Source organism: Hyaloscypha bicolor (genome assembly GCF_002865645.1).
Source record: "Hyaloscypha bicolor E unplaced genomic scaffold K444scaffold_183, whole genome shotgun sequence".
Classification (NCBI taxonomy): Eukaryota; Fungi; Ascomycota; class Leotiomycetes; order Helotiales; family Hyaloscyphaceae; genus Hyaloscypha; species Hyaloscypha bicolor.
Genome location: NW_020194685.1, coordinates 1,924,651 through 1,949,056, shown reverse-complemented (window position 1 = coordinate 1,949,056; position 24,406 = coordinate 1,924,651). Strand labels below are relative to the sequence as shown.

The window sequence follows — 24,406 nt, the reverse complement described above, 5'->3', positions numbered from 1 at the left end:
CGCTAGTCCTCGACTAAGCTAAAAGTGTACCGCAGAAAATGAGAACTTGGATGAGTCAAACCCAAATATTAAAAGAAACGTTTTCTTCTCTCGTGAATCGCGTCCCAAGACACGAACAATTTCATCGACAACCATTGAGACGTCGCCATGGCCTCCTCACCTGCTTCCCGGCCCTTGGCTTGGCTTGACGGTGACCTGGCGCTGCCTCATATTCCGAAGTTCACACCCAGAAAACCCAAACGCCGCGACAAGTCCTCAAGGCAGATATCAAAGGTGCTGCACCTTGCTCGTACCCTCACGAGAAAGAAATCCCTAGCAGATAAGCCTCCCGCCGCAGTGGACCATCCAACTAAAAGCAACCATTCCCCACCTTCAGTACCCAACCTCAAAGGCACCATAAACCCCGCTTTTGTCTATAGTCTCCAAGTCTCGACCTTGATATCGCGAGACAGAGCCATGCTTCAAGGAAAATACTCGTCAACATCAGAAACAAATTCATCGGATTCTACAATTCTTCAGAGGAAAAGAGCCCTCGAGCATGCCAAGCTTGTCGCGGAGCAGATGGGTCAGAGGTCAAGCAAACGGTGTTGTGTAAAACGATCGGAAAAGACTTCAGACAAGGAGTTGGAGATATTTAGATTTACCGACCTTCCAACGGAGATACGGGATATGATTTACACGTTCTATTTCACGAACAACAGCGGAGAGAAGCCAAGCCTAATGTGGGCTTTTAAGATCGATGGGGTGAAGATCAACGGAGATTTCTACAATGCTGCGGAGAAGGTTTACTACACCATCAATAACTGGACCTTCAACATCAGAGATTGTCTCCAGAACTCGATTCTCGGGAATATGGACCAATTCCATGTGGAAATGATCAAGAAGATGAGAATTGAGATCCCGTAAGTCTTCTTCCCAAATGTTCGTTTCCAACATTTCTGACTAGAAGAATAGCAGAGATTTCCAAGATTGCACAAACCTCTTGAGTTCCCTGTCTAGAGCCCTCAATATCAGTGACTTAACACTGTACGCTCAGTCAGATACCGGCATTCGAAGAGCGCTTCACGAACTCATGCCCGGCTTCAAGCAACTTCGAAGGATCACCCTCTGTATCGACCTTCGCAGGGAGACCAATCGAGCACGGAGATCCAGACGAGCTTATGCCTGTCAAGAGGCCAGAGAGATGTTTGATAAATTGCTTGGTCAGGAGGGAAGATTTATTCAGGAAGCGCCCCGAGTGCAGGAGTGGAGGTGGGAGACGAATGACTTGAAGGTGTTCAAAATTTCCTGCCCGAAGAAGCACATCAAATTTGAATAAGATTGGCTAAACATTCCGAAACCTAGCACTGGTCGTATCCTAGGGTTTCACAATCTCTTTCTTCCTATGGTGGTATCTTTTCTTAACAGCTATTCCCTGCTCTTTACTTTCTACGATCTTCAATCCTGTTGCACTAACTTGACTTTCCCAACCGAAGGTAGTGGCTGTCACTGCAAATGGTTCCTCCTCTCGAGTACACGGTCCCAAAGGACCTCAAGTCTAATGAACTAAATTCCCATTCACGCCTGTGGTATGATGTGTGCTTAGGTATCTCAAATTCCCCCCCAACAGATTTTCTTCAAATTTCCACACAATTTTCAAGCACAATTCCATGCGGGTCAGCCCTCCTCTACTAGACTGCAATTTCCACTTGTGAACCTTTGTTTTCATCAGCGCAATCACTGCCCTGTTCATAGTTATCTATGTGCTTTACGATGTCATTTGGGGTTTCCCTAACAAAAAGAAATACGCTCGAATTATAAACATCCTCCGCAAGCTGGTGGAGAAAGGGCAAGGGGAATCCGACGACAGATGCCTCGATATGTATATTGAGGTTTGTGAAGACAATGCGGGGAAGTTCCAGCTGCAAGTCTTGGGTGGGACTGCTGAAGTTCATGAGCATTATATGAAGATGGGGGCTAGGAGGCTGTGGAAGGAGGCGAAGGAACTGGAGGACAAAGCTGAGGAGAAGACTTTGGAGGAGAAAGCGGAGAGTGTGGATAATCTTTGAATCGAGCGATATGTGAACGTAAAGAGAACGAGTATCTGGATTACCCCCAAAGTTTCAGTCATTGATTTCTCATCATTGTTCCCCGGGCCCTCCCCAAAACTCAAGTTCCCACTCCCCACGTCGCCCCTTCACTTCTCCTCTTTCCCGCGTTTTTCATACTCCTTCCAAACCCGTGTAACGCTCTCAGGAATCTCAATCAATAATTTTCCACCATCAATAATAATTTTCCTCTCCCCTTCCACCGTTCCCGGCTCAACCCTCTTAAACCACACCTCTGCATCTCGATCCAAAAACCTCTTCTCATCAACCATGACTACCTCACGATAATAATCAGTTAACCATTGCGGATCCTCAACCGAACTATCACTGGGTGGCTTTTCTGCAGCTCCGGCCCATGGACTCAGGTCTAGGGTCGAAGGGGAAGAAGTGGTGGTCAGGGGGCCGTGGACCTGTGGTGTGTGAGAAGGGAAGGGGAATGGGGTGGAGAAGGTGGCTACTTGTGCATAGTATTTCACCCCGCTGTATAAAAACATGGGGGTTACTATTGCGGCATGTGCGTACCAGAGGTCTGAGAATTGCTGCTGAGTTAGACCAGGTTTAGACTTGATGAGTGCTTGGTTGTTTGGCATGATTTAGGTTGCTTGAGAGGGCACTTGATGAATGGAGAAACCGACGGATTGGAGTTGAGAAGTGAAGGAGGAGAGAAGATATTTAAGAACTAAACGGTGTTCGTTGTATTGAGTTGAAGTTGGACTGAGGTTTCCACTTGAAGTCGGCCGCTTTGTGGATGCTTGGCATGAACACTGGCCAATCACGAATCCCAGCATTCCTAAAGGGGAAAGAGGGGTCGCCTGCCTAAACTTCTATCAAGAGAGGAACATATGGTTTTATATCTTCTCAAATCAAGCTTGAAAATCTCAGGATGAGAGTATGAGGTAATTGAAAATCTGTTCGTAAATACTTGAACTTCTTCCTCAAGTCTACACTCAAGTTAAACACTTCAATTCATCTTCTCTACCATACCTTTGAAGCACAGAGCTCTCCAGATCTCACTTTCCCCCTTCCTCCCCCCTCGCCTCATACCCCCTCCAAACCCTCCACACCTCCTCCTCAACCTCAATCCTACTCTCCTCACCCTCAATAACCACCCTCCTCTCACCCTTGACTGTCCCCTCACCCACCTGCACCAAATGCTCCGTCGCAAGACTCTCCAACAACCTCTTCTCATCCTTCAAAATCACTTCTTCGTAGTAATCTTTCTTCCACTGCGGCATAGGCGGGTCCGGAGCGAAGATCTTGAGCACGTCTTCTGAGGGAATTTCTGCGGCTCCCGAGAAGGGGCTTAGGTCGAGATCCGGGGTGGTGTTTGAGAGGGGGGCGTGTATTTGGGCGTAGTAAGTTACTCCACTGTGAAGGAAGAAAGGTACCACGAGCTGGGCGTGTCGGCCGTACCAGCTATCTGAGAATTCTTTGGGGGTGAGAGCTGGATTGCGCTTGAGGAGACCTTGGTTGATTGGCATGGTTGTTTCGAGACTTGACTTGTCACATGAACTAATAGAATATATGGAGGGAGGTTTGGATATTTGGGATAATGGGTTTGAAGAAGAAGTGGACTAATGAGACGACGAGGCTGGGAAAGAACGAGGCTTTGACTGAGACTCGGAACAGCTTAATCGGAAAAGACAGATATAGCGATTGTGGAATGCATGACCGCATTAGCGTAAAGTCCGACCTACGGACGTGGAGCATCTCATTGGTCGCAATTCCTGCAGCTCTGATTGGTTTGCCCTGACAAAGGTTGTTTCTACATCTTCAACACCGTACATCCCAAACATATCCCGGTATCGTTTGATTCGTGACACGCTCATATAAGGTTCTGATCTCCTCCTCGGCCATTTCGAAGAAAGCTTCGGCGAAGCTATACTGACCATACCCCGCAGAAATTGCTAGGTCGCCCCGACTTCTGAGTTTCGATGATGGCTGAGCAAGACAATACCTTCAACTCATCCTACCCCCTGTCGTTGACATCGTTTTGAAGTCTTCCCGAGATTCCTTCATGCCTTCCATCTCGGCTTTCGCCTCTGCTCGTCAGATCACCAGATAACTTTGTGATACTTCAATCTTCGTCATCCTCCTCATCGAACCTTCCCTCTTTACTAGAAGCAATCTCATGTGCCATGACTCCAACTCTCGGAAGCCTTGGATCTGGCTTCGTGCGCCATGTTTCGATATCCTTTCGCTGGCTTAAATGCTCAGCAACGACAAACGCCTGCCTGATGCCAACGGACTCCCCAATATCTCGTAGCCTCGAGATGACCCATTGTCTGATCGGTTCAGTCGTCACATCCATGCCTCCACAAAGATAAAGTGGCCACAAGACAAAGTATGCTCGGGAGCCTTCTAGCAACGAGACTGGCTTGGAACTGAAAGCCAGAGGAGTGTGGTGAGGAACGCTGGCTAGGATATCGGATCGCATCTGCACCATGGCCTCCAGCGAGCTGTCGTTCTGAGCCGCAATCTCGTATTCTGTGAATATTGGTGTCATCGCAGTACTTGCGGAAAGCAACTGGTCTCGAATAGTTTCGTGGAGCATGATCCGACATACTCTCATAGCGTTCCAGAAGGAGGCTATCCAGTTCTCGCTATAGACATGGTAATTTCCATTCCATATCAGTTCTGGGGTTTCGTCTGTATAGACAACTTTGTAATACCAGTCTTTTGGGAGATTTGCGGAACCTTCAAGGAAGCGGCGATCGATTTCTAATCCTGCTGAAACTACAGCTCGAGGGCCCACGATCTTAGTATCTAGGACAGCGGCACGGAAGATTGTGAAATCGATGATGATCCCCGACAGTAACCAAGACGGGTTGTCGCCTATGTACTTTTCTGCTTCTTTTCGTAGCTCGACAATGTGCTCCGGCATTGCAGTTGTCCTTTGTATGCAGCTAAGTATGAGATTTGATGTCACTTGAAGAAACATCTTCAATCCCGCTGGTGTTTTGAATTGGTCTTTCCCGCGAAGCTTTACCAACGCTGCAGATCCATTCACATGCTCGGCCCAAGCAGCCAAGGATCTCTCGCTGTTGCCGGTCACCGTTTCGAAAATGCTCAAGATCATAACGGAAAATAGTGTGCTGTCTTTCTTGGCTTCTGTGGGAGACCTGAGAGCGGCATTCGTGAGTTGTAAAGCTGAGACGTACTCCCTCCGAGCCCGAACCATGAGTTCTGGTGCGTGTACAGAATGTGAGAAGCTCGCAAGACCAACGGCACTCATACTGGCTAGCAGATGCCCATCGGCGCTGGTCTGGGTACATAATTCATCCGTCACGTCGAAGTTCCGAAACCAAGTCGCCGAGTTAGTGCCGAAGAAGTTAAGAGCCCGCTCTTCGGTGGTTGGGAACATAGAGAACTTGGGAGCTAAAGTCTCGACAAAGAAGCCTTCATCCTTCTCCTGAGTCCGGGCTAGCTCCATAAGTTCAGTGCTGGGACTAGACGGTTTGTTTTTTGATCTCGATGGTCCGGCAATAACAGGGCTTTCAGAACGTGACTTGGATTTCGCCTTGGACTTTTCCCGAGCTTTTGCTTTGTCGATTACAGCTTCGCTCTCATTTCGAAACATGAGATCAACTTCATTGCGGTACCCTGGACAATCACGGTGGGCTCTGATGCATTGGCTACATGATGGCGTAGCAAGGTCACACTGTGGAATGTCAGACTCATTTGTCATATTTTTTGGGCATCTCGAGAAATCACAACTCACTCGTGTCTTCCTGTTACGGCAGGCTTGGCAACCTTTCGATGGTTTGCCGCAATACACCATCCTGAACGGGGGAAAGGAACTTTGTTGAGCAAAGGATCTGTGGACTTTAATGACGCTTGAGTATATTCTGTGAAAAGAAAATCAAAGACTGAGCACCAGCTGTCTTTTTGTAATGTCATAATTAAGGGTCGATGTATGTGAGGCTAACGGCCGAATGCCTGGAGGGCCACGCAAGGCATGATGGAGAAGCAGGGGACTTTCAGCAACTCGGAGCCGCCGCATCAGAACCATAGGTAAGATTTGTAGGAGCCATCACTGCAGGATCTGATAAACTTTCCACAGAGGAGGGGTCGAAGTGCGATATGCTCCGTTGTGGCTGAGGGACGATACGCTAGGCTGAATGCAGCGCTCTTTGCGTAGCGTCGTCCGGTCGAACCGACCCGCTGTTGTCCAGCGTGGCCAATCAGGGGCATCAATTTTGGTGGATCTCAGCCCTGCCGCTAAATGCACGTGATATGCTCCACCTGATACGGCCGGAAATCGGTTCTCCCTTGCTCGGTATCTGGAAATTGGATCTTCCGTTGTCCACCGCCACATTAAAGTAGCCAATAGATTAACCGAGGCCTCCAGAGCACGTATTGCAACCAACCGTTCACAAGTCACTAAAACTATCGCGTATACGAAGTAACTCCCTAACTCACAGGGTTCTACCAAAACAGAGTGGCATGTGGCATGTTTCACAGCCAAACAAGTCCACAGACTTTGTGCTTCCCGTCTTCCAGATCGTTCTAAAGAGCATGGGAGCGGAAAGGGGATGAATTCCCTAGCCTCGACGTCTTCCAACGCTCTGGTGAAAAGTGGGCCAAGTGGTTGCTGATATGATTTTCAGTTAAACCAGAAGCTCACACTGAAACTAACGCTCAAGCTCCTAACATAGTGCCACCAGCCCACGGGTATGTACAGACACTCTCCTTCTTCCAGTATGCAATCCACAAACTCCGCTTCTCGAAAGAGCGGAAACCTTTCTTGTGCTTCCCTCTTCTCTTCCTCGCTGCCATCCCATCCCGCCAAAACTCCAATATCCAATGCACTCGTATTGCCCATATCCACGCCTCCATCCTCGACTCCTCTGGCGTACAGCTTCTCGCTCTCCTTGGGTGCATATAACCTGACGTACTTCCTCCCCACAACTTGAGACAGGATGTTGTGATACGGGTCCGTATGGAGCGGACTGATCGTACCCGCTGGTCCAAACCAGGCATTTAGTAATGGCTCATCGAGTTGAGCCAACCTAGAATACTTCTCGGCCAAAGGTGATGAATAGTGAGGCGGCGGGGGAGAAGTGAAACAGTAATCTGGAATCGCAATATCTTCTCGTAAAGACGGAATCTGGGCAAATAGATCATGCTGTGCAAGGTATCCCGTAGCAAGAGCTGATGATTCCGGATCCAAGATATAATGGCCCATGAACTCCTTGAAAGTGATGATCTTTTGGCCCCACCCTTCGTCTACATAGCTCCTGCCAAGTTCGATGGGGACCAATCTTCGTCCGCCGATGGTTTTCGAGAGAAGATACGATGGGCTCTTCCATGGGCGGCCGTTGCGAGCCGGCCAGTGATTTAGAGCTCCTTTGATGATGACTGGTTCTGGTCCAATATTGGTGTTATTCGGGTGCAGCATGTGCTTCTCGAAATCGCCAAATGATGGCTCATTCCACTTCGAAATTGGATTTGAGACAGGTGGTTCGAAAGCCTCGGATTTTGGGAATCCATCTTGCCATAACTTGTTCTCTTCATCAAGCTTTCGTCGTTTCCTTAGGGGGTAATCCTCTGGGGACTGAATCGACTCTATGTGAATCTCCTGCAGATGGTCAAATACTGATTTGACCTGCTCCTGGCTATCACTTGATGCTGGCGGGCCCGCCATGATGAGAGCCATATCGATGGTGTTTACCATCTCATCCATTTGTTCGCCACTCAGAGGCTGAAGATCCAAGTTGCCGTTTTGTTGCATCCAACTCTTTTTGACAGCTAGCGCCGAGAACTTCAGGAAACTGGCCTCTCGAAAGAGATCTCGCCAGCAAGGAGGAACATCTTTGAACGGGAAAGCGTAGAACTTTTCCGTCGCTAGAGCGATGAGATCATCTAGTCTTTGTATGACAAGATCAAAATCGCCCTCGCGATTCTTAATGGCGTTGCTGAGATGAAGCAAAAGTTTGATGATTGGAGAACCACAGGCACGGAGCACGGTCTTCATTTCTGACTCGTCTTGCAGTAGCCCAGCGAGCTTATCCGAATCGCAAAATGCTCGAAGGCAAGTATCGACCAGTTTTCCTTGTGGCGAAGAAGGGTTGAAGCGCTCCATCTTGAGAGCTGTGTGCGCTTTCGAGGAGGAAGATTTGACACGGCGAATTCTTATGGTTAGCTGATGGCAATTCTGCGCCTTGGAAGGTCAGGTTTAATCATCGCTCGTAGTCATCATCATGTCGCTGCATCTCCAGGTCTTTCACCTCAGTCAAATGCACCATCAGCGGTAGGCGATGTTCATAGATTGGTTGTATGAAGGTGCAGATTGTTCTCTGATGTGGACAAGGTTTCTGTTCGCGAGCAGAGCCTGAAAATTTAGCGTGCTATTAGCGATGGCGCGCAATGCATCAGCCCCTTTCTTTAGCGAGAACGTGATCCCACCCACCTCTCGTTAACCGCATATGGCGTGAATCACTTATGCACAGAAGAGAATTACAGTCTTCATAATGAAGGTATCCACTTTATTCACGGTACACGGCATGGAGTTTCATGGATCTTGATTTACAAAAAGAACCCATTTCTCTCGACAAAGGCATTCTTTCCTTCTAATTTCCGCAACTTTCATCCATCCACCTCTCCACATCCAAGTACTACAGCTCACATAACCTTAATCAAATATCTTCTTCAACATGGCAACCCCACAGAAACTCGTCGAAGGCATCAACGCTCTCGTCCTCGAGGTCGAGAAGGTTGTCGCTGCCGCAGCAACATCTTCAACTGAACAAACCCCTGCACAGGAAGCTACTGCTGCAGTGGAGTCCGAAGAGAATAAATCGTGTGTTCGAGGCAATGACGGTAAGTGCCCTTCCTCTGCGTAGCACGGAGAGAGATATTGACTACTTGCAGATGCACCCAAGGGCATACCAGCTGCGGCCGAGACAGAAGATCCAGCTGAGGGAGAAGCATCTGGCTCAGGAGCCAGCTCTTTCGTCGAAGTCGAGAATGACTCTGCACCCACAATGCCTAAAGAAATCAAGCTCGACTCACAGTATCTTGATGGCTATGTCGGTGAGTATTCTCGGATTCAAGAGCTGCTTTGGGTATGCTGACTTGCTGGCAGAGGCTCACAAAGAACAAGCTCGTACGAACGCTGTTCCGACTGCTAAATCTGCAGAGTCCGAGGAGTCCGAGAAAAACAAATCTTACGTTCGGGGTTATAATGGTAAGTGATCTTACATCTGTGTAACCTGTGCTGGAGAGGTTGACTTCAAGCAGATGCCATTAGTCATAAGCCGGAACAACGGGCAGCCTCACCAGGGAAACATACAGAAACTTCCAAATCCACCACCCCCTCACGCATTCTAGGTACTCCTGCCGAGTTGTTAAAGTTTTGGGATGAGAAAGCCAAGTGGAGTCAGCTTGGATATAATAGTGAGTGTTTACAGCACCAAACTGGTTTGGCGTGCTGACTTTTAGCAGATCAACTCAGGGGAATGCGAGGAGAAGAGTTCGAGAAGCCTGGAGCGTTCTATGAACAGGACGGACATAAGGCACAGGCATATTGTGCTGGATACAATTGTGAGTGTTGCTTCGTTCATGGATAATGTTGGAGATATTGACGTCTAGTAGCTGCCCGAGATACTGGCTACGCCTACCTTCGTGGTTATAGAGGTGCGTGTCATTACCTTAGTGGACTGTGTTGGGAGATACTGAGGTCTTTTAGATGCCCGATCTGGGAAGCCCTGGGACCTGCCTAAGTATGGACATAACCCAGCGGATGTAAAAGAGTATGGTGGCGAATGTTGCCATTGCGAAGAGGATCATATTGAGTGTGAATGCACTTGTGACCCAGAAAGCGAGGTGAGCACGGAAAACGAAGAAAGTTGTGAGTATCTCTAATAACTTTGATGAGTGGGCAGGTTTTCTGACTCCTAGTAGATGCAGACACGGAGAAAGACATCTGCTACCACTGCTCAGACGACTCTCGGCATGAGCGGTGCCCATGCACTTGTGGCACCTCAAAAGGATGCGATACGAACACCTTCCGCGGCACCTGCTACCATTGCTCCCACGCCGCAATCCATAAATTCTGCCCGTGCCTTTGCGGCAACTCGGTAACATATGGCCGAGAGGAGGAGTTCGGGATTCGGCCCCTTGTCCGCACTGATCCGTCCAGAACTGGGGGTTCCAGAACCACGACTCCTGGAACTGAGACGGCTAGATCTGAATCTCTTAGAACCGAGACACATAACTCAGAACGGGAAGCTCTAGAGGCAGGCTTGTGGAGGGAGGTTGCTCGTCAGAATGAAGAGTTCGCGCGATGGCAAGAACATCGTACTCGCGCCGCCGATACCCTCAGAGAAGTCATCGAAGCAATTAAGCGGTATCGAGAGGATCGAGAACAAGCAGTGGATAGAATTCGCCTTGAGCAAGAAACAGAGGAAGAATTTGCGCTGGCCAGAATCCGAGAAGCAGCACTCCTCGCGAGACGTGAGGTACAGCGTCTGATAGATCTCCGAGAGCGGGAATGGCAGCAAGACGACAGCTGGTTGGCTGTTGTACCGCGTCCTGCATGGCTAGCAGAGTTTTTCCGTGCTCGAGTGACCACCTTGGCCGCGGAGCTCCATGAGAACGCTGAAAGAGCTGCATCGGCCGCATTGTTAGGCACTCCAGACGTGCTTCGTCGATTGGGCATTCTAGAGCGGGACGATTGGGAGCTTGCAGTGGTAGACTACCGCGCCCGCATGAACGCTTTGCACGAAGAGTTCCGACTGACAGCGGCAGCAGCTCGACACCTCTCATGTGCTGACACCCGAACTATCGTCGAGCGGTATCTGGACAACCGATCATTGAGCTCTATTCTGCAGCCTGATCAAGAATCAGATAATGACGACTTACTGGGGGAGGACTTTGGTGCCGCGCCCCTGACTCGCATCCTATTTGGTGAGCGCCTTGGTCTTCGTCCAATATCACCTCCTCGCCCATCTAATGTTGACTCCCAGCCAATGCCCCTCCGCCTCGGAGGTCTTGGTCCGTTCCCCGACCTTCCTGAGAGAGTCGCATTCGCTCGCTTTAGAGGTCTTGGTCCCTTCTGCGACGACTCTGACGCACCTTGCCCTCATTCGTATGGACCTTATTGAACATGCTTAGGTTACTGTGACAGTCGAAACTTGGATCTTAGAGAGAGCCAAAACATACGTTGAGCTTGCATGTAGCTAGATAGTCAATAAATCGTTGTCCTCCAAACGAAAGTCTCTGATACATTCTTCTCCGTGAAGTTTGCGAATAAGATCACAATAAACACCCAGCATCAGAAATGGCACCATTCACAAACTGCTTAACATTGATGGTACATGACTAGAAGAGAAACGGCAGTTGTATGTACGAGCTCTGAACTAGGGTCTGGATCTCGTTCAGAACCAAAATTCCCAATCGCACTATCCATGTCCCGGTGCTGCGGGATTTTTTCAGTTTAAAATATTTTGCAGTTGTTCAAACAAGAGCGTGCAGGAGGAAAAGTCTTAAGTAGAAGCTCAAATAAAACAACTGGACCCAAAGGTAAAAGCAGAGCTTGTAAACCTCGATCTAACATAGCAGTTGCTGAACGACACTGCTCTGCTGCTCTACATCACCACTTTTGGGTTTCAGACTTTGGACTATCTTGTTTGCACATCTGTGCAATTCGGGGGGTTGGCTTTTCTCGACACAGTCCAAACTCTTGACTGGACTGTCATGTACATATGCGCAGGTGCAGGCCCTCATGTTTGTTACACCGCCTTTGCAGGGGTTGCGCTGAAATGCCCTGTAGCAATGCGCTGTAGCCGACTTTTGCTTAGCAGAACTCAAGGCGGTGTAACAAACATTAGGGCCTGCACCTGCGTACACTTGCTGCGAGAACAATGGGAGAATACGGTTTTTGGAGAGAGCTTCGCTTTGGTGCGACAGTGACAGTGGCTCAGGGGTGCAGCGTGGACTCGCTTCGACATGTGGCTCTTCACCCACAGACCTCGATCACCCAATAAGGACGGCAGATCTACTCCAGGGTTCGCACAATGAATGTGGAGATGCAGTTTCCGTCACAACTTTGTGCAGTGCTTCGAGCTCTGTGCGAAAGATTGAAAAGGCGCAAGAGAAGGGCAACTTTAAGGAAAGCTGGACTTTATATCCATCACGTGCTCGACACGTGCAGACTTCGTCCCGCCGCTCATCAGACGAACTCATTGCCGAGGATCCTCGTCATTCCCCGTCCATCCCCCGTCCATCCCAATTAAAGGGTGGCACTAAAAACATCATGCCTTTGAAACGTCAAATCAGCCACTCAGAGACGGGATATTCCACAGGGCTCCCCACCAAATGATTGATTGGCCCCTCCAAATTTCGCTGAGATGACGTTGCCGAGCGATCGTCCTGGTCTCTGGAGATTTTGACTGAGATGGAGCATCATGGAGGCTGTGTCAGACGGGCTGCCGAATAATTGACTGGTGCTTTCTGACAGCTTTTGGGGGGCACAGAGAGGATGCTTTGCCCTCATGGTGGTGGTGGTGGTTGCACGTGGGAAACATGGAAACATTCAGGAACTGTGGCACACTGGCACAGAGCAAGAGGAGTGTGCTCAGGGATTGGGCTGGTCGTATGGGAAAATGGGATGGACGGCAGCCAGATCGTGGGCCGCTGATACTGTCTCTGTAGAAACAGAGAGGTCTCCTTATCGCAGCCATCCCGCCCGAGGGTCCCTCGTCGGCAACATGCACGGCACGGCTAGAGGGCTTGCGAGGTTGTGGTTTTGTGAAGCTGTGTGGGATCTTTTTGCGCAAATAATCAGTGGCCTTCGTGCCCTCGAAGGCTAAAATAGGAGCTGCAGCGCGTATTTTGAGCATCTCGAGCATCTTCCCCCAGCGAACGGTTGATTTGGCGATGCGCGCGTTGAAATTGCGTTTCCCGGATCTGCAGTCGTGATTGGCCGTGGCCACCCGCCTAAAGCCCGCGCTTGCTCACTTGCGGTTTAGCGTCAGGAACCAGACGGGCTGAAATGGGGCCGCAAGGGCTGCAGGGATGTGTTCCTGCAGCGAAAACGAACAATCGGCCCAGTCCCCACTCGCCAGCCAGTCAGCCAAACGAAACGATCAGTACTGGTGACCATACTAGAGGCCCTCTTGACCTCTCCTTCGCAGCGCACCGCTCTCTCTCCTACTCTACCTCGCCGTCGCCTCCTGCCCACGGGGAGAATACCTTCATTCAATCGTTGCGGTCGTCCTTCTTTTATCGACTCCTTCGACGGTTTGCGACGGTTTGCTTCTACCCCCACTCTCACTTTCGCGATTTTCGATAGTTGTTTACGCTCCTTTCCCCCCGATACCAATACTTGACGACGCATTCCACGACCTCCTTGAATTCAGCCTGTCGATAATATCCAGATAATATCTACGGCCATCCCTCCCTTCCACGCGTTCCGCATATAACGCGCCTACTATTCACCACATAATATTCCATCCTTCACGATTTCGACGAGAGTGACGAGCTGAGGGTCAAGATGGTTCACGAGCATCTCCACCGCCGCCATGGGCGGGATGCGCAGCCTCACGACGAAAGTCCCTTCGACAAGGCCGCAAGTGCTATTGCCAATGTCTTCGGAGGAAACGACCAAGTACAACAAGCGTCGACCATCGTGTCTATTGTGTATGTCACGGCCTCGAAGACTTTTACGGGCGCTGTGGGAGGATATTCAACGTTAGGGCCTGTCGTCGCGACCACTTCGACACCATCACCTCCCGATGAGGGTGCTACAAACACAGGTCTTCTTGTTGGCAAGACTACCTCCAGCTCGAGCGGGATGCCAACAGCCATCACACCACCCAAAACGTCTGTTACACCTACCCAGTCGCTTTTGGCTGACACCAGCATCTCGTCTTCCGAGACCCCAACCAAGTCCTCAACAATATCAGCGGCCAGTGCAACGTCGAGCGCTACGACGAGTTCCAGTTCAGGGGGAATGAGCACTGCAGGGAAGGCCGGATTGGCGATCGGTATCTTGTTACTTATCGGAGCGGTTCTATCAGTTATACTATTTTGCTTCAAGAAGAGACGAGAGCGCCAGGAGAGACTGGATGATGAGAAGCATGAGTTTGGAGATATGAACCGACAAGCCAGCCAACGTACGACTGTGACGGCACCACGTCTCTCTCTCAGACCCGTCACTCAGTTCCTTCCAAACCTCGGTGAGAAGCGTCAAAGCAGGGGCAATGCTCTCAATATGGGTCGACCGATTGCCCAACAAAACGTCGACAGGCCAATGACTGCTCAGTCAAACAACCGAGAGAATCCATTTGGCAATCACGCCGAGACCATTGATGCCACCAACGCGAGAGGTCCAGAAGTTGTTCAAGGAATGGGTCCGGGAGGGGAAGTCTTGACGGGCGCCACTGCTGCAGCAGCTGTTGTCGGTCTTACTCGAGGTGCTTCTAAGCGTGGTTTTGGTCCCAGCCCAATTGATCTCACAAAGAAGGCTCCTTTTGCCGGTCCCGCCGGTCCCCCAAGCCCTGCTCCTACCGAGTTCAGCGTCTCATCGGAGTCATCTCCCACGCCAGCTCAGACCGCGTCTGGTGCTGCCATTGCTGCCGCTGGAGGACCTATCAATTCCGCTGTTCATCGTGTCCAACTTGACTTCAAGCCGTCTATGGATGATGAACTTGAGTTGCGTGCTGGTCAGCTGATCCGACTGTTGCATGAGTATGATGATGGATGGGTAAGTCGTTTGCTTCGTGTATCGAACTATATCTAACGTGTCTAGGCGCTCTGCATTCGTCTTGATCGTTCTCAGCAAGGTGTTGCCCCTCGGACATGTCTTTCAACTCGTCCTGTCAAGCCTCGCCCACAACAGAATGGTCCTCGAGGTCCCCCACCAGGCATGCGTGTTCCGCAGAAACCACGCCCAATGTCACCAGCTGGAAGACCCATGACTCCTAACGGGCAGCAACCTAGACCAATGTCCCCAAGCCAACAACGTCCGATGACGCCCAATGGCCAACATCCGCGACCAATGTCACCAAGTCAACAACGTCCCATGCAAGGTCGCCCTGCAAGCCCCTCGCAAATGCAAGGCAGACGGAACAGTCCTCCAGGCCCGAGCGCCATGAACCCTCAATACAACCCCTCTGGTTCTCCGCCTGCACCGGAATTCGCGTCTGGCTCCCCTCCCAACAACAGCCCAATCGGCCGAAAGCCAGTCCCTGGCCAAGCCATGTAAAGACATTTCGCCCTTCAGACTCGCGATAAGATTTGCTTTACTTGGTACAGACAGGGCATGGCGTAATGGGAGGTTCAGTCAACGATGCGAAACGAAACATGTACAGATCTTTCCCTTTTTATTCTCCTTTCATACCGGTATCTGGGAGGAGTGTCGAGTCGTGTAGCTATCTTCGATTCTTTGCAAACATCTGGATATATCGGATGTGCGCTTAGCTAGGCAGGGCAGGGCAGAAACACAGCGGCTGCTTCATTTCAGTAATGCAGTAATGTGTATTTTCCGCAGCACCTTGCGCTTCTTCTTTTGCCTTTTTGATACCTTTGTTGTATCTTCGTTCTGGCTGGATCTCCTGGTTGCTCTCTTTTTTCTGCTAATTGGGGAGAAGGCTGTGGTCCTTGCTTGTGGATTGAGGGGAGATTGGGAGAGAGGGGGGAAGGGGGGAGTGCGTAGCTGTGCTGTGCTTTTGTGCTGAGATGAAGGAGGGGATGGGTGCAATAAAAGTTGTGGTGAGGGAAGAGCAGAGCATGTAGATAGGCTACTGTATAGTGCGAATCAGAAGTTGAATGAAGCTGCCTGTTCCTTGTTGCACCTGTGACTTCGATGGATATCTTTTGCTCGCAAGTGCGAGGGAATATTAGGAGTGAGATCAAGACTGAATCGAGTGTACGGTACTTGGTTTAATTCTGCAAATCAAGCGGGCTCGTTAGCTGCATATAGTTGCTGCTTTTGGGGTCAGAAGCAAATACAAGTAAGCGCATTTTGCTACCCCTAGACGTCGACGGCAAAAGAAGGCATCAGGAGGGCGGCACCTACTATTCTTATACCTTACACTCCTCGCACTAGCATGGCTTTGCAAGGGCTGGGGACCGGTGCTGTGTCGTGCACATTCAAGGGGGTGTCCTGCGTCGTTTACGATGGACAAGGTCTACAATTTGTTGGTTGAGGAAGAAGAAAGCGCGGATGCTGTCTAGGGGTAGTACTCCGTCTTGCGGGTGTCGTCCCGCCAATGACAACAAGCAGCCGCGTGACAGCACATGTTAATTGATAGTGTTAGGAAGTCGACTTTATCTGTGTTTTAGAAAGGCGATGTACAGTACTATTTATGCATAGTATGAAGCACATTGTGGTATAGTTCCTTGTCCCTTAAGTTGGGGAACAACTCACACAAGGCTAGTGCTGTTATAGATATATTAGTTCACAAAGCGCGGCCTCCGCTCGGTAGTCCTCTTCAAGACGACTAGCAAGTCGAACACTAGAGCCTGATCATCCGCAGTTAAAACATTGAAAGTTTTCAAGGGCGCAAGAAATGGCGAGTGCAAAATCTGTGGACAGCGGTTGTCTGTGAGCTTGCTCTCGTCAAAGATCCCTTTATTGTCAAGGATACATTCACTGCAATTTCGTCCGCGCTTCGTCCTTTGTCTACCATTCTCTCGGTGTATAGATGATATGATATGGTGTGGTATGAACGGTCTGTCCGTCCGTCCGCCAGTCGGCCGTTCTCTTGCCAAGAGATTTGGATACAGCAGCGGGCAACAGGGGATAGGGTGTAGAGCAGACACGGCCAAGCTCACGATGTGGACGTAGCCGTACACATAGGTGCCAGTACTTATCATCTTGAATTGAGATGGGAGAGGAGTTCACATACTTGTTTCGCTTCTTGAAAACGTTCCTTCCCCGTATGTCGGAGCTCACAACTCGAGAGTGAATGTTCGAGTAATGCTGTGTGAGAAGATATTGCGCCTTACCACTTTTGGCGAATAATTTCGTCAAGACCGACCAATTCTTGCTGAGCTGTGCTTGTTCTTCGTTAGATCTCTGTTTTCGTTAAAAGGCAGGATGAGTCTATCAGCTGCGGATTGCCGTCAGATGGTAGGAGTTCAAACAATGTTGAGGTGAACGAGACTTGTTTAGATTGAGGAATGCCTGCTAAGTGGTAATTTTTCGCTATCTTCCTAAGAATACTCATGTCTCTCCATGACGACAACGGTCGATGGCGGCGGAGTTAAGGGAGTAGCGGGCAAGAATGATCTTTGTGACAACAAGGAAGTTCCTGACAGCAACCTAGTTAATGACAGTAACATTTATCCGGTCTACTAGGAACATTCTTCTAGAGTCGACTACTAGAATACAGCTCGTCATTATAGAGTTTCAATACTGAGCAAACAGTGCCATATAGTGCTAGAGCAATTGTAGCAGTTGCATGGACGATCACTACTTTATTGCGGTATCGGTTGTCGACGTTGAATGTAATGCTAACTCTAATTATAACCGGGGTTGTTCCGTTCTATGTATTTTCTGTTCTGAAATAAATCCCATGTTCTTGTTCTTCGTAACGATTCTTAAAACTATGACACAATAAAGTTTGATAGACAGCCCAAAATTTCTTTTTGGATCTTTCTACCAACTTCGTAATCCACACACTAAATCAAGAATATTTTTAGATCGGTAAAAAGAGTTCAATCTCCCTTAAAAAAAAGTCGATCAAGACAGGCTCGAGGCCTTGGAAAGGAAAAGGTGAGGATAAGCAAATCGTGGTGGCCAACGTTGACTATTGCCCACGCATGCCACTGGACGGAAAGGGGGATCACGTGTCACCCTTCTTCAACCAATCAACTCGAGCAACGTGCAGAAGAGCACAGAGACTATTATCTAAGCGGTTTCGGAGTCGAAGTGATGTTTATTCCTCCTCGCATAGTTTCCAGACACTACTGGTCCTGATCTGCGCATCTTTAAGTAGTGGGTTGGACCGTGTATTGCGGCATGGCACGGGAGAATGACGAATCCTCTGCACACTTGGATTCCCCACATGAGCATTAGAAACGCAAATCCCCATCCAAATAGTTCTTAAATTATTTCTATTACAATTCATTGCTAGACTGGGTCGAGATTTGAACGATGGCTGAAGATGGTTGTGTAAGGTCGGTGGCTATAATTGGTGCGGGAGCAGCTGGTAAGTCTCCCTTTCTTGCTCGATCAGGAGAGGTTGGTAGTGTTCATGTTTGTATCATAGGCGCCATAACTGCAGCCGCATTTGCGGCAGAGGAGTATTTTGAGAGGATACAGGTTTTTGAGAGGAGAGAGAGTGCTGGTGGGACTTGGTATTTCGAGTCTTCTTCTTTGTACGACGTCACCTGATTGATGTACAGGATATACGACTCCTCACCTCCTTCTAAGTTGCCACTCAAACCCGGAAGTTTACCACCAGAGTTGGATCCCTCGCTTCCTGTACCAAATAATCTCCCTGAGATTACGTCCCCGAACGAGCAGGAAAGGTTTACTCAAACTCCGATCTACTCTTCCCTCACGTGAGCCATTCTGTTGTCCTCCTCCCAGGATTCTCACTAAAACCAAAACAGGACAAACGTCCCAGCAATCGCAATGCCCTTCTCTGACCTCCCCTTCGCCTACGGCCCATTCGTGCCCCACCACATCCCGAAACAATACATCGAATCCTACTTCGCCTATCACAAAATAGACTCCCTCCTCAGCCTCAACACGACTATTGAAGATGTCTCTCTCATCAGTCCCCCAAACAGTGCAAAAGAAAAGTGGAAACTAACGCTAAGAAAACACGACCCGGTTCGTCAAGTAGATGTATGGTGGGAAGACGCCTTCGACGCTGTAGTGTTGGCGAATGGACATTACTCCGTTCCCTTCGTATGCCTGCCATGCCCTCCCCTCCCGTCCTCCTTTCCATCTAACCAGCCTTAACCCCCATGTGACAGATCCCCGAAGTCACCGGCCTCGCCGCCTACATGAAGCTCTTCCCGGGCAGGATCCAGCACTCCAAAACCTACCGCACGCCGCTCTTATACACAAACAAGAAAGTGCTAATAATCGGCAACTCCGCCTCAGCAAAGGACCTCTCAATGGACCTCCTCTCCACAGTCGCGCACCCGCTCTACCTCTCGCGACGCTCTGCGTCCCGCTGGGACGGGCCTTCGCCCCCTCGTGGCATAATATGGAAACCGGTAGTCAAGGAATACCGCATGGATGGACGGATTGTGTTTGATGACGAGAGTTACGTAGATGGTGTTGATACGGTGATTTATTGTACCGGCTACCTCCCCTCCTTCCCCTTCTGGGACGCAAAGAACAACGGCCGCGAGATCTGGGATTACAAGAAAAACAAGCTTGCGAAGACATACCTGCATACCTTTTTCCACGACTTCAAAACGCTGGGGATTGTAGGCATGCCGAGGGTGCTTACGTTTAGGAGTTTTGAGTACCAGGCGATTGCATTGGCTAGGTTGTGGTCAGGGAGACAAACGAAAGCTTTGCCAGGTTTGGAAGTGCAGGAGGGGTGGGAGGAAGAAAGGGAGATTTTGGGGAAGAGGCAAGGCAAGAAGTTCCATGATATTGAGTGGGGGACTGGAGAGACGTTGGGCTGGTTAGGAGAGTTGTATGAGATTGCGGGCTTGGGAAAGCTGACGGGTGAGGGGAGAACGCCGCCGGTGATAGGGGAGGAGGTTAGGTGGGCAATTGAGAATTTGCGGAAATATCCTGAGCCTGGAAAGGATAAAGATGAGAAGAGGAAAGGGAAGGTGGAGGGAGAGAGTGTCTCTAGAGAAGATAGGTTGGAAGGTGGAGATGCAGAGCAATGGGTGCTTGTCGGCAGGAGGGCAGAGAAAGACTTGCTCTCATTCATATAGGACAAACTATTATTTCACTAGGAGAGCCAGAATGAAGAGTGCTTGAGACGTATCATAGACTAATGTTCTGAATGAGGAAATAGGAGTTTGACTTACCTTCCTGGAAACAGGAGTGAGCTAGGGTGATACGGTCAAAGTACCAGGAGGCGCGGTTCTGTTGATGTTGAAGTTCGAGTCGTTGGCAGGCGGGTATCCATTCGGCGCAGATAGAGACTGTTCTTTCTGAATTTACTTGAACTTGATCAATGGAATCCGCTTCGTCAAGGCCTTGCGGATACGACATGGTGGGAGATCTTCTTTTAGAAAACAGGCAGAGGAAGGGCCGCAAAACAAAGATGATCTCTGGGATCAAGAAGACACTGAAAGGGGGCAAAGGATAATATAAATGGGAGTCCATAATCAGTGGGGGAATGCCTCAAAGTGGAATAGAGCGGGGAGGCTTTAGAAGATCAGTGCTGATTCGAATCTGTGAAGAGCCCGGTTCATGCTGGCTTATCCTGATTTGGGGATAACTGCACGTTAGAAGGAACGAGGATTTGTAAGAAGAGCAAGCTTGGGAACGGAAAGTTTGTTTTACCGCGCGATCTTTCGTCAACAAGTTCAGGAGCCACGGGTCTAGGACGAACTCTCTGTGGATCGTCAGATCTATCTCTTCGTAGTTGTTCTCCAAGGCTGATCGAAGTCTCACAGCTCAAGAGATGCCCTCGAGTCCAGAGACACAGCAGGTGCAGTCGAGGTGCAGCACCCAACGGCATGAGGTCAAAGCATTGCAATCCCAGATTCCCATGGGCCCGGGTGGTGTCCTGCAAGGACGTCAGGCTGCGAGAAACAAACTCCATTGAATTTGTGTAAACTCTCTCAGTAGAAGAATCCACTAGCCAACCGCCCATCCCAAAAATTCGATTTTTGAATTATACCTTCATTATAATTGCAAATTCTATTACGTATTAATACTTTATAGTATTTTTGATATCCTGACGGCTATATATATTTCAAACTAGTAGTACGGCTAGAATTGCTTATAAGGTAATGATTTTGTTATTTTTGCCCTGCTTTTAAATCCCCCTCCCCTCACCAGAGCCTTGCTAGAGGCAATTACGAGCCTACACCCCATAAGTCCGTGGATTACAGGCATTTAAGCGAGGCTTTCTAGGCCTCTCGAAAACAAAGTTAGTCACTTTACGTGAAATTAATTAAATAACGACACATTCCTTTTCCTTTAAACTAAATCTATTTAGTAGGAAAGAAACTAAATAATACTATTATTATTTAATTTAAATATTTATCGCATTGCGCAAAAATTTCGATTATTCCTTTAGTGGTTATTTATTAGCGAAATGCCCTATAATCCACAGACTTATGGGCTGTAGGCTCGTTACTTCTTATACTCCTATTAGAACACCAAAATTTTGTGATTTTTTTAAAGTACTAGGAAACTGCTAAAAACTTCCTGAATTACTATACCAAGGTCGTTAATCACGAATATCTACTCAAAATTTCGGTTTTATCGTTATTGTAGTGAAAAGGGGTAAGCGGTTAGGGGGTTTGGGCAGTTGGCGAGTGGATTCTTTTATCTTACAAGCAATTCTAACTGCACTATAAGGTGAAAATAAATATACTGTCATTAGGATATCGAAAATACTATAAAGGATTGATACGTAATAGGATTTGTAATGATAATGAAGGTATGATCAAAAATCGAATTTCTTGGGGTAGGCGGTTGGGGGGTATGGACGGTTGGCTAGTGAATTCTTCTAGCTCTGCATCGGCACTTCTACCACACGAGACTTTACCAACGTTGAGGTGGGCTAATTCTCCTTGGGAGAAAGGCAATTGCAGACTCTCCAGTGGAAGCATTGCTGGTCGAGAAGATTGCTGATGAAGAAGACGGCAGAGTTGTTGTCATGATGCTCCCCTGTGGCGTCGCTGAGGAACAAGGTACTGTACATTTACTTCCTGGGACTCCTGAACTATGTTCTGAAAATCGCATCGCGACTGCTGGTTCTTGTGACCTGTCATCAGGGGGATCGCGGAGGAGCGATTTCCTCCAGGCGGGACGAAAATGAAAACATGACTTCTCCTTTTCACGGAAATCTCCCAGCGGTTTCTTTTTTTCACCAGCCGTGAAGAAATCTTTCAGTCCTGGATTCTTGCATTGTGGAATCGGTCATTACTGCGTCTTTCTTCGCATTCATGCCAGCATCTGTCCCACTCTTCACCTCCTCCCAGCATCACTCTTCCCACCACGCGCGACATTGCGTCCTTCCCCAGTCCCGAGAAGCTCGCCTCAGCATTCGCTCTAAGCTACCCCCCTGAGAGCTTCCTACAGACACCCTCCCACTTTCGTTACATACACCCCTCCTACCTCTTCCTCCAAGCGTTGCTCAAAGTCTCCATGATCATCACAGGCTCACAACATTATGCTGTAAGTCTTCTCCAGAGTCTGTTGAATCTACTACTATCTACGTTCCATTTCGTACTCTTTCATACCCGACTAAACACGCCTACACCTTCTGCATATCTCCAGGCGCTTCAATGTAAACATGCTCTGCCTCCCTCGCCACCGTTTCCCTCCTCTTCCCATCCCTCTTCTCCAGAAACTGCAACAACACACTCAAAGCAATCAAAACCACACAAACCACACTCACCCATATAAACCCCGGTCTAAACCTCGGCGCTTCAGCTGTCCTCCAAACAGCATCAGAAACCCAGATCTGGTTCACATAACTTGCAATATTACTGAACGCCGTCAAGAACCCCCTCATCTCATGACCATGCGGCATCAAGTCCGGGAACCACGAGTAATAAATCCCCGGCACACCAGCGGACATGAAAGAGATGTAGTAGGCGAAGAAGAGAAGACCTTGCGGTACGCTCCAGATCGCAATGATGACTGAGCCTAAAAGTGTTCCTGCTTGCATCACTGTGATAGCTTGCCATCGTCGGCCATTGAGCAGTGGAGAGTCGGAGAGCATGCCAGCTGCGATTTGAACGATGATTCCAACTGCTGACTGACCAGTAGGCCAGACATTTATTTGATAGGCGGAATGATGTGTTGACTTAAGATAAAGAGCGAAAGCCGGCTGCGCGGATGGAAAGCTACTCTGCACGCAGAAGTATCCAAACGGCAGCAGCCAAAACTGCCACTGACGCATAATCCGGAAGATCTTCGTCTTGTCTCATGCCGATGCACCAAGGGGTTTGTAGCCGTCGCGCAACAGACGTTTCTGTGCGAGTTCGGCTTCTGCTGGGGAAAGATAGAAGGCTCGCGTGTTTTCTGGGAAGTCGGGATTGAAGAAATAGCCAATCACACCGACGGGCAGAGATATGATACCACAGATTATGTAGAGCCATTGCCAGCCTTCGCGGCCTCCAACGCTGTTGAGGTTGCGGTATGCGGCGGCTTGGAGGTAGCCGCTGAACATACCGGCCATGGTGGCGGTGGAGTAGAAGAGAGTAACTCGTTTACCCCCTCGTTTTTCGTGTCTTATGCTGTCAGCTTGTTCAATATGGGAAAATGGATAGACTTACACCAGGAACTGATCACATAGATGATGTCCGGGAAGAATGCTCCCTCGCATAGCTCGATCAGAAATCTCATAGCATAAAGCTGTGGTACAGTCTTTACTGACGCACAGCAGAATGTGAAGACCGCCCACAGAATCTCCAAGCTAGACACCAGGATACTTGGTCGGATTTTAGTGGCCAATATCACAGCTGGTAATTGTCCAACAACATAGCCCGCGGTAAACACGTTGCTCAAGTACGTCAGTTGGCTGCCCCCCATGTGTAATGCTTGTTTCATTCCGGACACATAGGCATTGTTGATATTTTGTTGATCTAGATTCTTGCAGAAGTAACCAAGGCATGTGTAGGTGAGAAGGAAGAAGTCCAATTTCAACAAGAATTTCTTTTCGATGGCCGGCTTGTCAGGATCATCCCATATGTATCTTTGAAAGGAGCGCCAAGTTCGATGGGCTTTCGCTTTGAACTCAGGTTGCTCCCATGGCTTTGGAGAATTGCTTGAATCGTCAGAACCATCTCGCACTGCTTCACTGAAAGATGGGCGCTTCTCGCCTTCACACAAGTTGGACAAGTTCCAGGAATGGGGAGTTTCTCCCATGGCTGCTTTGGCTCTTGCTGAGCTTTAGATTGTTCTGTCCGGTCGAAATGAAATGTAATTTATTGCTTCATTGAATTCCTCAGCTAGACAGACTTATATAGTGTGCTTTGTATCTGCCATACTGCGCCATCGAGGCAGCTTTGTTACCATACTCCTGCATTCAACGATTGTACCCGCAGAGATCCGCAGACATGCCGAGCAGTTTCCGGGCCGCGCCGGTGGATTGATGAAAAGCAGATGAGAAGGGCAAAGCTTAGCATCATAAGAACTACTTGGAAAGAAGAGTGGGTGGTTGATGGTACCCTCCGACCAAAGAGGTTGGGATCGCATTGGA

General features: G+C 49.1%; 9 protein-coding genes across 9 annotated transcripts; 4 read left to right on the top strand and 5 right to left on the bottom strand.

Annotated features, from left to right (window-relative positions):
* Positions 1-147: 147 nt before the first annotated feature.
* Positions 148-1,326, top strand: K444DRAFT_670177 (uncharacterized protein; the record flags this gene model as incomplete). The annotated part of the gene is made up of 2 exons (XM_024887595.1): positions 148-902; positions 955-1,326. 2 exons carry the CDS (start codon positions 148-150, stop codon positions 1,316-1,318), a joined length of 1,119 nt encoding a protein of 372 aa, XP_024727369.1. The 3' UTR covers positions 1,319-1,326.
* Positions 1,327-2,024: 698 nt separating this feature from the next.
* Positions 2,025-2,780, bottom strand: K444DRAFT_621836 (uncharacterized protein). Its single transcript, XM_024881985.1, has 2 exons — positions 2,546-2,780; positions 2,025-2,497 (listed from the first exon to the last, which is right to left on the bottom strand). The coding sequence occupies exons 1-2, from the start codon at positions 2,675-2,677 to the stop codon at positions 2,177-2,179; spliced, it is 453 nt and encodes a 150-aa protein (XP_024727368.1). The 5' UTR covers positions 2,678-2,780; the 3' UTR covers positions 2,025-2,176.
* Positions 2,781-3,028: 248 nt separating this feature from the next.
* On the bottom strand, positions 3,029-3,665 carry K444DRAFT_268913 (uncharacterized protein). Its single transcript, XM_024871461.1, has 2 exons — positions 3,197-3,665; positions 3,029-3,124 (listed from the first exon to the last, which is right to left on the bottom strand). Exons 1-2 carry the CDS (start codon positions 3,566-3,568, stop codon positions 3,098-3,100), a joined length of 399 nt encoding a protein of 132 aa, XP_024727367.1. The 5' UTR covers positions 3,569-3,665; the 3' UTR covers positions 3,029-3,097.
* A 499-nt stretch (positions 3,666-4,164) lies between these two features.
* K444DRAFT_547016 (uncharacterized protein) lies at positions 4,165-5,868 on the bottom strand (the record flags this gene model as incomplete). Its single annotated transcript, XM_024876272.1, has 2 exons — positions 4,165-5,748; positions 5,809-5,868. The coding sequence occupies 2 exons, from the start codon at positions 5,866-5,868 to the stop codon at positions 4,165-4,167; spliced, it is 1,644 nt and encodes a 547-aa protein (XP_024727366.1).
* A 669-nt stretch (positions 5,869-6,537) lies between these two features.
* Positions 6,538-8,364, bottom strand: K444DRAFT_621834 (Clavaminate synthase-like protein). Its single transcript, XM_024881984.1, has one exon. It carries the CDS (start codon positions 8,170-8,172, stop codon positions 6,694-6,696), a length of 1,479 nt encoding a protein of 492 aa, XP_024727365.1. The 5' UTR covers positions 8,173-8,364; the 3' UTR covers positions 6,538-6,693.
* Positions 8,365-8,743: 379 nt separating this feature from the next.
* Positions 8,744-11,201, top strand: K444DRAFT_710343 (uncharacterized protein; the record flags this gene model as incomplete). The annotated part of the gene is made up of 8 exons (XM_024888218.1): positions 8,744-8,909; positions 8,961-9,122; positions 9,175-9,276; positions 9,420-9,485; positions 9,534-9,632; positions 9,684-9,725; positions 9,778-9,939; positions 9,993-11,201. The coding sequence occupies 8 exons, from the start codon at positions 8,744-8,746 to the stop codon at positions 11,192-11,194; spliced, it is 2,001 nt and encodes a 666-aa protein (XP_024727364.1). The 3' UTR covers positions 11,195-11,201.
* Positions 11,202-13,584: 2,383 nt separating this feature from the next.
* On the top strand, positions 13,585-15,297 carry K444DRAFT_637821 (uncharacterized protein; the record flags this gene model as incomplete). Its single annotated transcript, XM_024884173.1, has 2 exons — positions 13,585-14,796; positions 14,842-15,297. 2 exons carry the CDS (start codon positions 13,585-13,587, stop codon positions 15,295-15,297), a joined length of 1,668 nt encoding a protein of 555 aa, XP_024727363.1.
* Positions 15,298-18,192: 2,895 nt separating this feature from the next.
* K444DRAFT_603742 (FAD/NAD(P)-binding domain-containing protein) lies at positions 18,193-19,973 on the top strand (the record flags this gene model as incomplete). The annotated part of the gene is made up of 5 exons (XM_024878784.1): positions 18,193-18,247; positions 18,308-18,395; positions 18,444-18,602; positions 18,654-18,954; positions 19,023-19,973. 5 exons carry the CDS (start codon positions 18,193-18,195, stop codon positions 19,947-19,949), a joined length of 1,530 nt encoding a protein of 509 aa, XP_024727362.1. The 3' UTR covers positions 19,950-19,973.
* Positions 19,974-22,132: 2,159 nt separating this feature from the next.
* Positions 22,133-24,072, bottom strand: K444DRAFT_657418 (MFS general substrate transporter; the record flags this gene model as incomplete). Its single annotated transcript, XM_024886157.1, has 4 exons — positions 22,133-23,048; positions 23,169-23,448; positions 23,481-24,004; positions 24,035-24,072. The coding sequence occupies 4 exons, from the start codon at positions 24,070-24,072 to the stop codon at positions 22,454-22,456; spliced, it is 1,437 nt and encodes a 478-aa protein (XP_024727361.1). The 3' UTR covers positions 22,133-22,453.
* Between the last annotated feature and the right edge of the window lie 334 nt (positions 24,073-24,406).